Source organism: Periplaneta americana, chromosome 2 (assembly GCF_040183065.1).
Source record: "Periplaneta americana isolate PAMFEO1 chromosome 2, P.americana_PAMFEO1_priV1, whole genome shotgun sequence".
Lineage (NCBI taxonomy): Eukaryota > Metazoa > Arthropoda > Insecta > Blattodea > Blattidae > Periplaneta > Periplaneta americana.
In genome coordinates this window covers 143,525,850-143,539,478 of record NC_091118.1, presented here as the reverse complement: position 1 = coordinate 143,539,478, position 13,629 = coordinate 143,525,850, and the positions used below count along the sequence as shown (strand labels likewise).

General features: G+C 36.5%; 1 protein-coding gene across 1 annotated transcript in view; it reads right to left on the bottom strand.

Moving 5' to 3' along the window:
* The window catches only part of LOC138694632 (uncharacterized), a 50,157-nt gene that overhangs the window by 15,970 nt on the left and 20,558 nt on the right, over positions 1-13,629 (bottom strand). Inside the window, exons 4-5 of the mRNA XM_069818548.1 lie at positions 5,181-5,529; positions 210-1,933 (exon numbers count right to left, since the gene is read on the bottom strand). Of these exons, the coding sequence (XP_069674649.1) occupies positions 210-1,933; positions 5,181-5,529 (2,073 nt within the window). The remainder of the gene's footprint in view (positions 1-209; positions 1,934-5,180; positions 5,530-13,629) is intronic.

The following is a 13,629-nucleotide window of genomic DNA, read 5'->3' as shown; positions in this document are numbered from 1 at the left end:
TACCGTACGGAATTTCACTTCTAATAAGTAAGGTAAGCATATGGTCTAATTGTTTGTCATTCGAAAATATAATATTACCGGTAGTGTATATTAGCAAATTAACTTTTATAACTGAGCCCCTCCATGACTAATATCCACGAACCACCACTAGGCTACGTAAGAAATCTAGTTGGCTCTCCTATTACTCTAACACTGATAGCTATACTTACGATGCAGTCCATAGCTAGAGACGAGACTACCAGCTGCGAACAAGTACTTCTTCCTACTATGATGCATCCTTGTACACCAAGGAGTCACAAGCAAGAAGCACAGCCACACAAATCCAGAAATCGAAACGGAGAACACAGCTTCTTCGTTGGTAATTTCAGGTATAATGTCCTTGGTCAAAGAAGGAGCAAGAGCAGCAAATCCCATTGGACACAGTCTTAGAGCAAATCGCAACAATAAACTCGGGAAAAAATATGGCACAGATAATGGTTCCAAGAAATAATATAATAGTATTGAAGCAAACCGGTTTCTTGGATATCGTCTTCTAAATGAATGACGTCTATAGAACTGACAAGTGCAGCTGAATCGCAGTCGTCGTAGAGCGTGAGAAAGAGTCGAGGGTCTTCTATACCAGTTTCTTAGTGAGCTGTTTTCTTCGTTACTTCCAGATGTACTTTCAACTGTCATATTTTCAGAAGACACCAATTTTGCTACCCAAAGAGGATGTTCACTATCTCCTGAACCGGAAGACGATGATCCAACATTGTCTGCACCCTGGTACTCCCCAAGTACGACGTTATTTCTATTTGCAATAGAGTCATCTATTTCAAATGTAAACACACGAGTCTGAGAAAGTTTGTCGCTGAACTGATCTTTTGGTTCTCTATTTTCACCGAATTCAGCACTACGCCACTTTCGATGACCGTTGCTTTCGAGCCCTTCCAATTTCCCTAAATTGGATCTATCATTTTCTGACTTAACTTCACCCAAAGTCCCTATACTCCAACGCTTTAGTCTATTCTTAACTTCATCAGGCAGTTCTAGACTTCTGAATGTATTAATTTCTTTCATTATAGACCCAACTTGATCATTAGAAGAAAGATTATCATCCGAAAGATATCTACTTCCACCATCACCACTTGTCACAATGATATCTTTCTTCAAAATATCTTCCTGGTTAGTCAAATTTTCTTTATCGAATAGAGGCACTTCATCTAAACTTTTCACTTTCCTAAAATCACTTCCACTGTTCCTAATTACGTGCACAGAAGGTATATCTATGCTGTTACTCAATATTGGATCAAATTCTCTTGTATCTTTGGTATCAAATGGAGAAATTTCTCCTGAAGCTTTTGTAGTCCAAGGTGGACTGTAACTGGGCATAGTGTTCGCTCTCTGTCTTACCTCTGACTTAATTGACAGGTCTGATACTTTCCCCTCTTCTTTTATCTTCTGGGAAATATTTTCGTTGCTCTTCTGATGTGAATTGAAGGCATCACTTTTGCCTTCATTTTTTGATACTAAAAGAGATAATCCGTTTTCAACACACATTGGTAAAATCTCTTCAACTGTTCCAATGCTCCATCTCTTGTTTTCTACACCATCTTCGATTGAATTAGGATACATTTTATTAGTATCTAAGTAGTTGTCTAAACTTCTTGTGTGAGTAGTCTGTGGCACTTCATTGACGTTAATGTCACTGTTACCCGTCTGTGGTACTTCATGGACTTCAATTTTGGTATTGTAGTCCGATTCGACATCGTCTTCCGATTCCTCAGGGATTTCTGGGAGAATATCAACTCCAAATTGGTTCTTGTTACATCTGTAGTTCATTTCATGGGTTAAGGGCGTGTTACCGCTAGAGACAATAAACTCTGGTTCTTCTGTTGTAGGTGAAAGGCTTCTCCAGGTACGATTAGATGATGGTGAATTTGCTCCGCTGAAGCTGCAAAAATAGAAATACATTTAAATTGTTATTTAGTAAGTTGAATAGACTAAATGATGCAGTAACAATAAATAACATGTATGCACATTTATATTTTACCTGTTATAAAATTATACAATATAAATTGTATAATCTCTATAAGTATATACATGAAGATGAATGAGGGAGGGAACTATAAAACAGAAAATGAAATAAGACAAAAGGGTGGAAAGAAAGACGGAAAGGAGAAACAAAGAAATAAAGGATACAAGGAAAGAAAGAAGGTAGGGAACAAACAAAGCAAAGGAAGCAAAAAAGTAGAACGAAAACAAATGATTACAGAAAAACAAGGAAGAAAGAAAGGACAAGACGAAGAGAAAATTAAGAAAGAAAACAACGGAAAGGGAAGAGATGAGACAAAGAAGATTAATGAAACAAACAACTAAAGAAAAAGAGAGAGATAAAGAGAAAGTTCAGAAAGAAAATAACTAAAATAAAGAAGGGATGAGATAAAGAAGATTAATGAAACAAACAACTAAAGAAAAAGGAAGAGACAAAGAGAAAGTTCAGAAAGAAAATAATTAAAATAAAGAAGGGACGAGATAAAGAAGATTAATGAAACAAACAAATAAAGAAAAAGGAAGAAACAAAGAGAAAGATCAGAAAGAAAACAACTAAAATAAAGAAGAGACGAGATAAAGAAGATAAATGAAACAAACAACTAAAGAAAAGGAATATAGAGGCAAAGAAGATAAAGGAAAGAAACAGCTGAAGAAAAAGGAGGCGATAAAGAAAAAGTTGAGAAAACAGCGGAAGATAGAAGAGACGAGACAAGGAAGGTTAAAGAATTAAACAACTGAAAGAAAAGGAAGAGACAAAGAGAACGCCATATTAAGAGAGAAAACATCGGAAATAAGAAGAGATGAGACAAACAAGATTAAGAAAACAATGCAAAAAATGGATGGGGCATAGAGAAAGTAAGAATGAAAACAAAGAAAGAAAGAAGGGATGAGACAAAGAAGATTAAGGAAGGAAACAACGGAAGAAAAAATAACGAGACGAAGAGAAAATTAAAGTAAACAACAAGAAAAAAGGAACGGGACGAAGAAGATTAAGGAAGAAATGAACGAGACATACAGGAAGTTAAGAAAGAAAACTGCAGAAAGAAGTTCGAGGCAAAGAAAATTAAGAAAAAACAACGGAAGAAAATAGACGCAACATGTAGAACGGTAAGAAAAAAGGCGTGAGACAAAGAATATTAAGGAAAAATAAGGAAGAAAAACGGATGAGACAAAGACAAAGTTAAGCAAGAAAACACAAGAAAAAAGAAGAGACAAGGCAAAGAATATTAAGGAAGAAAACAACGGAAGAAAAAAAAGACGAGACAAAGAGAAAGTTGGAAAAAATAACGGAAGAAAGAAGGGACGAGACAAGAGGAAGCAAAGGAACGACAGAAAGAAGAAATTAAGAAAACGAGAAAAGGAACATTGTAAACGGAAAGAAGAAAGTATGAAAAGAAGGAATGGAAAGAAGTAAATAGTGAAGGAAACATACATAATAACATAGGCGGAGTTATGGGGGTGCACTGCCCCCCAAACTTGGCCGAGCTCTTTCTTTTTTCTATTAACATTAGAAAATATTGAATTCAAAAGATTTTTCTTGTTTTTGTTTATGATTAAGTTTCTGTCCTTAAATTGACGAATTATTGTCTTCAGACCATGTGTCTGGACTATAACATTTATTTTAAATTTCTGAATATATAAGAATTTCTACACCTCATCAGAGGAATGGAAGCACTATAATGTTTTTTTTTTGTAACAGCCTGTACTGATGTGCTAGAACTCTGCAGGTGTTCAAGCAGCCACTTGAAGAAATATGAGTGACATACTGCACAACAATGCAGAGAAAAGAAAAGTGATCGCGGTTAAACTTAAAGACAAGATTAAATAAAATAATTAAAATTCACATTTCATACGCTATCTTGCTCTTTTAAATAAACAGATAAAGTAAATGTAAAATTGGTCCACCGCTGTGGAGTAATGGTTAGCACGTCTGGCCATGAAACGAGCGGTTTGGACAAGTTACTTGGTTGGGATTTTTCCTCAACCAATTGAAGCAGAATTGCGGTGTAGACCTCGGACTCATTTCGCCATCATTAGTTCACATATCATCCATACAATAGCCCGGGTTAAGTTCACGGTGTGGCGTGCTATACCTGTACAAGAACGTGGCCGTTCAGCTACCCAATCATTCACAGAATAGGAGTGGTAAGCACAATAAGCCTCAGGCTGCAGTGCAAACCTTCGAGTCCCTCTTCCTTACAAGAGGAAAAAAAAAGTAAAATTGTCTATATTTTGTTACGATTTTACTTTATTTTATGCTCGACCATGCCGAAATGTAGTAATTATACACCTGGTAGTAGCCCTTTAATGCACCTCATTAAAGTACACCTATTCATTAAAGTTCAGGTGTTCAGCCAATGACAATCACCTTTGTACCATTATAAAACCGCAAGTATCGATTATTCTCGGATATGCTATCGAAAGACAATTAGCGAAAAGTCACGGAGGCTGGAAATGCAATACTGTCGCAGAAGGTTATGTTCTGTTACTATAATAATTAGCGTTAATTGTAAATAATATTCAAATAAATTCAATTTGTCATCTCGTTTTTCAATTCTAAATCAATTTCCAGGTTATATCAAGACTAATGTTCATCTTATTCTCTACGTTATATCAAGGTCAATGACATTCGGCCTCGAAAAAAATCAATACTTACGCGTCTGCGCACATCTCACAATTCAGGTTAGTTCGCTACTCACTTACATAACCATAACATGACCTACTTTTGAATAATTTCAAATTAGAAATATGGTCGAGCATAAAAAGTCGTATGAAACTTGCCTATAATGGTAATTAAGAAGCTCGTATGAAAATTATGAAACGAGCGCAAGCGAGTTTCATAAACAAACATACTTGCATCTTAATTACTACCATTATAGGCTCGTTGCATAATGTACTATTAAAATACCTTATCATATTCCGGTATACTATACCAAGGTCAAGCTATAATGGGGGGAGAAGATAAATGATGTCCCCCATAACCTCGTTATATCGGGATTCTGTGGTTTTCCTCCCCCCCCCCCCACAAGGAAACAGTTCTCTCTCGCCTATGCATAGTAAGAAGGAAACGGGGAAAGATAGAATATTGGTGAAAATAAGAAACGAATGGAGATCAGAAACAAGGAGAGTGGTGCACTTGTGCCCACCTGGCATTGATGTAGCTGTCCCGCGCGAGGATGGACTGGCTCTCGCCGTCGCCGTTGAGAACGGTGAAGGCTCGAGGCCGGACGCGGTAGCGGGCAATAGCGGGGGGCCGCTTCACGTGGGCTACGAAGGTGGCGGCGCCCAAGATGCCCTGCATGACGATGCCGGCCTGCAGCAGCGGCGCCCAGCTCGAGCCGTAGGCGGATGTGAAGGCCAGCAGCAGCAGGGGCGTCGCGAAATGGGCCAGCGCGTTGCCCAGCTGCGGCACGCAGTTAGGCAGGCGACCCTGTGTCGGGTAGTGGCAGTGCAGCATCACCTCCACCTGCGTCAGCACCAGGCTCGAGCCCAGCCCTGCGGCACAAATTACCGTTATCTAGTGTCTTTGGAATCCAAAGAAACAAAGATGGAAATTAATGAAGAAGAAACTTGAAACGAAATAGCAGAAAAAAATTATTGAAAGAATAAATGAGGGGAAGAAAGCTAAGAAGGATTGAAGAATGTAAGTAAATAAAAGAGAGAAGGAAGAAAATGGAGAAGTGTAAAAAGAAAATAAATAAATAAAGGACTGAAACATGAATGAATGGGGAAAATGGGAAGAGAAACGTTTGAAATGTACGCCAAAATGCGGCCTTGCAAGGGGAATTGGGACTGAAAATGAGAGATGCAATTGAATTGCTACGAACAATCCGCGAAAGATATCTAGAGAATAATAAAGAAGTGTACATTTACGTAGTATTTGCGGATCTAGAAAAACGTTTGACAGTGGATTGGAATAAACCGCTGGGGATCCTAAAGAAAATAGGTATGGATTGGAAAGACAGAAGGCTGTTCAATAATCTTTGTATGAAACAACGAGTCATAGGAGAAGAAATGTCAGAAGGAAGTGAAATTGGGAGAGGAGCACATCATACGGACCGCCAGGCATAACGTTTTCATCCGACAGACGAATCACTGTCAACAGTGACATAATACTTTCTCTTCACATGCACTGCGGAGAAATTTGGGATTTAACCCAGGCATATTGGTGCACAATTTAATGATTAGACGTTGTCCACCGCCATCTCTCCTAGTGCTGAGGTAGAAATTTTACATGAAAATTTCTGACCCCACCGGGCATCGAACCCGGGCCGGCTAGTTTAGAGGTAGACACGCTACCACAGAGCTATCTCGGCGAACTGTTGTGACAGAATAGTTGAAAAATGAAATTTAAATTATTTTTTTTTATTTTCTCCAAACTTGTGAAAATACTACTAATTAAAGATATAATAATAATAATAATAATAATAATAATAATAATAATAATAATAATAATAATAATAAAAAAGATACAAATAACAATCACAAAGTTTTAATGTTTGTTTTTACAGTGAAAATTAATAATTTTCAAACAAAAAACAAACTGTCCACGCTTATTTATAACTCTTGGGTGTTTCACTGTTTTAACTACGACAAGCTTTCTCCATAGATAAATCGTCCTCCTTTAACCAGATCTATGAACGCCCCACTACAGCCAACATAGGAAACAAAACCACGATTTAAATTATCAATCAATTAACAAAGTTTAACTATTGTAACATTTAGATTTTTATTTCAAAATGCTATATATCCATGTCTCCTGGACTATGTTGCGTATTTTAACATACAGAAATATACTTTTTATGAGAAATAATTTTTTAGATACAGGACCAGTTAACATGGAATGAGCCACCGGCGTGGCTCAGTCGGTTAAGGCGCTTGCCTATCGTTCTGAAGTTGCGCTCGGGCGCGGGTTCGATCCCCGCTTGGGCTGATTACCTGGTTGAGTTTTTCCGAGGCTTTCCCCAACCGTAAGGTGAATGCCAGGTAATCTATGGCGAATCTTCGGCCTCATCTCGCCAAATATCATCTCGCTATCACCAATCTCATCGACGCTAAATAACCTCATAGTTGATACAGCATCGTTAAATAACCAACTAAAAAACATGGAATGACCCATAATTAAGTTACCTATTTCAATAAATAACACATAATAGGTAACATAACACCAAGATTCGTAATGTTACACAGTGAAGTAGTTATTATTTATTCAAATAACCTAACAGTTCATAATGAGTGCTAAACTTTGTTACATTTGTTCAAAGTGATGTCCGCCTGCATACGCCTTTCCGAGAAGTTTTGATAAAATTGTTATTCACACCCGAAGACCCCCAGTTTTGCAAGAATAACCCGCACACTATGGGTGAACTTATGAGATAATATTAGAAGAAAAATAAAATGGCAGTCATTAAGGAAAATACGATAACTTTGCGTGTGAAGAAATTTCATAAAAAAAGATGGAAATGTGTAAATGCAGATGGAAGCCACTTTGAACAACTCCAGCAACACATGCTAGTACACATTATGACATATAAAAACCAGGACAATTGATAAGTAATGGCAACAATGCTGTAAATCAGTGATCCTAGCGGTGACCATTGAAATCCTGTACATAGAGTGTAACAGAGCAGCGATTCTTTCATAAACCCGCAATATTGAAAGCTTCGAAGTAACCATATTTTATAAATACTGTCACTATTTCTGATTTGTAGTAAGTAATCCAGCCCTAAAAATTGTTCAGTAAATACAAACAAAGGTGCTTCATAAAATCCAAGTTGCAAAAGGAAAATGTGCAACTCAGTGCTTTAGGGCATCACAAGAAGCTTGTGAGAGAGAAGTTCTTCCATACCGAGCTATTGCAAGGTGGATGGAAGCGAGGCATTCGCTTTTAATCAAGAGTTGGCATCCAGAGAGCTTTAGTTTGATCAGTGACAGAGATATGCAGAAATGATGCTGCATATGAAGTCCGCCATCTTCCAAGGATTTGGAAACGTATTGTTGACATGGGAGGGGACTATATTTGAATTATATAATGTCAAAAGTAACCTAAATAAATTTAATGTGAAACTGTAACTGTTGCCATTACTTTTCGAATGCCCTAGTATAATATTGTCCATTACAAGTATCATGAGAGTCAACGCAGGGGGATCAAAGCCAAGTTTGTGAAATGATGCGGTGATATGCAAGTGCTCTAGCACTGAGCTGTTTGAGAGGCTATATTCAGTTAATAGGACATAAAAAAGTATTACCGACTCTGAGATAACGGTATTTCCAAGAACATACGTGCGTCACTCTACCCTGCAGTAAAAGAATGAATCATGAAAAGGAATGTAAAATAGTTTGCTACGAGGAAGTTCAACGAAATATCACAGTGAATACTGAATTTTGAAAATGTGGACGCATACACTGGCATTCAAAAATACTTGACCCCTAATAATCGATACGATATAATAATTCGTTTATGTAAGTGTGGCTTCATTAGTTCTTACTTGTACGAATAGATGGCGTAGATGAGTCAGTTTCGCAAACAGTATGTAAAATAAATATGCTAAAACAAACTTGAAAAATCGCTGTGAATAACGTTTGATCCACATTTTTGACTGTCGTTTATGACCTTAAGATTGCAAGGAATATGACGTCGACAGGACTTTCTACCTTCCACCTGCTCACCATAAGCCCTCGAGTGATTTAGATAGTATACACCGGGGACAGAACAACTAGAGGCTTCAGTGACGTCACTACAGAAGAGCCCACACACAGCAGAATTGTTCGTTGCACTACAAACTGAAAACGTTGACCACTTACTTTCACTAATCCAGTTGTGCTCTCACAATACAATAACTTCCATTCAGAACATGTTTTGCAGCTGAATGGTACCGTACCTGCTAGTGCGGGAGGAGGGGGCGGTCGGACCGCTTAAAAGTAACGGCCTCCAAGCTTCTAGATGGCCTGTCCCCCTAGATCATATATAAAGTATATATGATCTAGGCTGTCCCCGGTGTAACTGGAGTACATAACGACAGATAGTTATAAAGATACATAGAAAAATTCCACATCTTAAAACACCCCCAACTTTTCTTATATAATTGAACTCTTTACGTCAGTAGTTAACCTGTGTGAAATACGAGAAGCGTCCAGAAAGTAAGATTCCCTGGGATCGTTTATAGAAAGAAAACACAATTTCATAGAAAGATTTATTGGAACAGATACAGAAATTGTTGAGCTATTTTTCAAGGTATTCCCTACGGGAATTGAGAAATTTGCCATAACGTGGGATCAATAGAGAAGTGCAGACGGCTGTCTCACACTGGTTCCGATTCCAGGCGGCAGACTTCTAAGACACAGGGGGTACAAAAGTTGATACCACGGTGTGATAAATATCTCAATTCCGGTGGGGAATATGTTGAAAAATAGTTGAACAATTGCTGTATCTGTTCCAATAAATCTTTCCATGAAATTGTGTTTTCGTTCTGTAAACGACTCCAGAGAAACTTACTTTCTGGACGGCTCTTCTTTATGTATAGGGCCTATTGTATTTGATTTTATGTGATTCGTATTTTGATTCTAACAACATTGATATGTATTTCACTGTGTTTATTATTATTTTATTAGGTAAATGTTTATTTAACTACCTTTTTTGATCTCATTACGTAAATCGTATCTATATGCAATTGCTTAAATCCGATACAGTTTTATGTTCAACTATGTAAGCAACTTTTAATCCTGGTTGAGTGTAAGAGGAGGCCCTACGGCCTTAACTCTGCCGGGTTAAATAAAACTATTATTTTATTATTATTATTATTATTATTATTATTATTATTATTATTATTATTATTATTATTATTATTATTATTACTCTACCGGGTGAGGCACTTAAAACTGGCCACCTGTAAAAACACGGCCATTTTTAGTGATAGAAGAAAACTCTTCAGCCAAAAGTTGCTTGGCTTGAAGAGGGATATAATGTGAACATAATATTTCTTCCATACGTGGAATTATAAGGGAGAAACGAAAGTCAATTTAATTATTAGAAATGGACTAATATGTTTCATTGATTACTCATAGAACAACTGTGTTTTGAGGATCATTCAAAATAGCTGAAGATGAATAAGAAAAATAGTTTATTTCAAGAAACTGATTAACTACTTGGTTGCTCTGTTGTACGTACAGTACGGTTCGAACTGAACACATCGAATTCAAACAAACATTCAATTGCATTGTATTCTGAAATATGTCTTGATCGTGCCACACCTCAGCTGGAAGGTGATGAATACTTGGATATGACGCCAACGACAAAGACAGCAACCGATGAGAGAAATGCGATTACCATATTAGCAGATGTGGTACACAATCCAAATGTTAGCTCGAGATAGTCAAAGAAGTGTTCTGCGAATAATACTACATTTGAACAAATTCCACCCTTTCCATATTTCACTTCATCAGCAGCTGCATGTCGGTGACTTTCGAAATCGGTTACAGTTCTCCAAATTGTTTCTACGGTAATTGCACATTGATGACACTTTCCTGACTAAGTTTTTGTTTAAGGATGAAGCCCATTTACTTACCATGAACAAGCTAATCTTGGACACATACAATGGCCAGACTTAACACAAATGTCCTTTTATTTGTAGATAAAATTAAAACACTAAGTCTACCAAGAAGTACCAACGAGTCCCGAAGACATGAAGACAAAGAGTTTGCTCTGTGATAAGTCCAGATTAAATTCAACGTGCCGTATTGTCCGCACGGAATGCTTTACAGCATGTATCAACGATCAAGGTCACCATTTTGAACACGTATTATGATGTAAGCCTGTTACCGAAATGTTTAATCTGTTCTCTGATAAAAGTATTGCTCATCATTGACCTTCAACGACTTCAAATAACCCTCTAACTCAGCGGTGACCAAAACTCGAGCTGCAGTGATTACATGCGACAGACAGCCTATGAAGTAAGGAGACGGCGGAAAGGTACTTGGCATGAAAACTACAACCAGTGGTGGTTCCTGTATTAACATTTTGATCAACCCCGCCGATAAAAATCTCAAGCTTTGCTGTGTCAGTAATGTCACTGCTGTCATCAAGAGCCAGTGAATAATATAAGATTTTTCTTGGTTCTTTTTTTAACCTTCCTCTTGAATATAATCAGGAATTTTCTAAATTCTTCTCTCGATACTTGGTCGAGAAATTCGTAGTTTTTCAAAATTAAAAACTTCTTATGGACAAGTTATTTAAGCTATTTTAATCATTACTCTTTCGAGAAATTCTGTTCTATTAGAGCACGAGATATTTGAAACCCCATTAGGTAGCTGACTTCCATACATTTATTTATCTCATCTTTCTCTTCTTGGCTATGATTTAAGACCTGTCGTCGACCTGGTTGGCGAGTTGGTATAGCGCTGGCCTTCTATGCCCAAGGTTGCGGGTTCGATCCCGGGCCAGGTCGATGACATTTAAGTGTGCTTGAATGCGACAGGCTCATGTCAGTAGATTTACTGGCATGTAAAAGAACTCCTGCGGGACAAAATTCCGGCACATCCGGCGACGCTGATATAACCTCTGCAGTTGCGAGCGTCGTTAAATAAAACATAACATTTTAACATTTTTAAGACTTGTCAATTCCTGGCGTTTAACAGTTCGTTGGCACATAATATTTAATCAGTTTTTCTACAATATTATTATTAAATGAATAACTAATAAATAGTTACCCTCATCTAAAGATTAAGAAGAGTAAAATTGAGATAAAACCTAATAATTTTATCCTTCTAGGAAGAAGATCTAAAAAATATCAATATTGATGCACGCACAGAAGAATTATAGAAACACATACTTAGTGGTCAGTAATGATAATAATGATAATAATAATAATAATAATAATAATAATAATAATAATAATAATAATAATGATAATACATTATTCAGCGTGGCAATTAATTTTTCTATATACTCCTAATTGAACCGTTGAGCAAAGTAAACATAGCCTATTACATTTTGTCCGACAGAACGACAAAAAAGTTCTCCTTCTCATCATTCTTTACGAAAGCACCTCTTACTGCTTGTAGAGACAGAGTTTGTAGAGCGACATGATACCGCCACTGCTTGTCTACAGTACGTGAATGACACACACAACAATGTACAGGAAACTCTCGTACCCGTTTGAATGTCTGTGAATACATGATGTAATCACGACACCCGCTTTGGTCACCGCTGCTCTAACTTCTAACATCATGTGCATTGTATGAGTCGTCAAACGCATTATTAAAGGGTAAATAATAAAACATATCAATTAGTTTAAAATAGCGAAGTTGACTTTCATTCTCCTATAAACCTCCACCCATGGGAAAACTATCATATTCACTTTATGCCACACATCAAGATAAACAACTTTTGTCTGAGGAATTTTCTTCTGAAACTAAAAATGACGTGTTAATAATAATAATAATAATAATAATAATAATAATAATAATAATAATAATAATAACAATAATAATAATAATAATAATAATAATAATAATTTATTTCAGCTGGCAGAATTAGGCCGTAAGGCCTTCTCTTCCACTCATCCAGCAAAATGTATATATACATATGCATGAACTTACAAAGAATTCAACAATTTGATTTAGATGAGAGTTACATGTATACAAGAGTTATTTACGAATTAAACAAAAAAATACTATGGTAACGCCTTCTAAATACCTCATCCGATATACATATGATCAAACTGTAGTGTGTTATGAATAGAGTTCTACGTTTGGTTACTTTTAATACAAGTTGGGTGTAGGGCCTACGTCGATTATACTAGTTTCACTTCTTACGGAGAGAGTCAACAGTTCATGTTGTGGTCTCTCTTCGTACGCTCCGGTATTGTGTTTACATAGGTATGTTTATTCGTGCATCTATGTCTGTAAGTCGGTGAACGATAGGAATAGTACTCGTGTACAAAATACCACTTTGATTTTATGGCAATAACCAAGTATTTATTTAAAGGCAGCTTATATGTAATAAAATACTCTCACCGTTCCAAAATATGGCATAGTAACAAACAAAACAAGTTTGATTAATGCGCATACACCCACGTAATGTTTCGCGGTGTGGTATTCTGTTCAGTAATGAAGGAACTGTCAGACAGTTCAGTTGCGAATGTTTATAGTCTTCTGTAGTGCATCAAACTATAATATTTACATAGTTCATTATGAACACCTGCTGTGATGTTCTGTTGCAGAAAACTAACACAAATCCAGTCAATTTTGAATAGAAAATCTAAGGCTCAACAGTCGTATAAAAACGGGTTATAATTTATTGTAGTTTTTATGTTAATTTTCCTCTCTCAAAACAATGTTTGTTTTTTCTTTTATTAATTTGACATCACACAGAATGAAATGTAGGCCTACCTCATTTTTACGTTTTCCTTATGTTAATTTATCAAACAAATAAGTATCTTGAAGATGTATTAAAGTTGCATTATATTACTGGGAACTTTAACAAATGTATACCATATTTTGTAACAGAATTAATGACATCTTTCTATACCATATTTTGGAACAGAGAGAGTATAATTTTTTTATCACGGTTAGACAAAACTAAAAAATTTTGCTGAA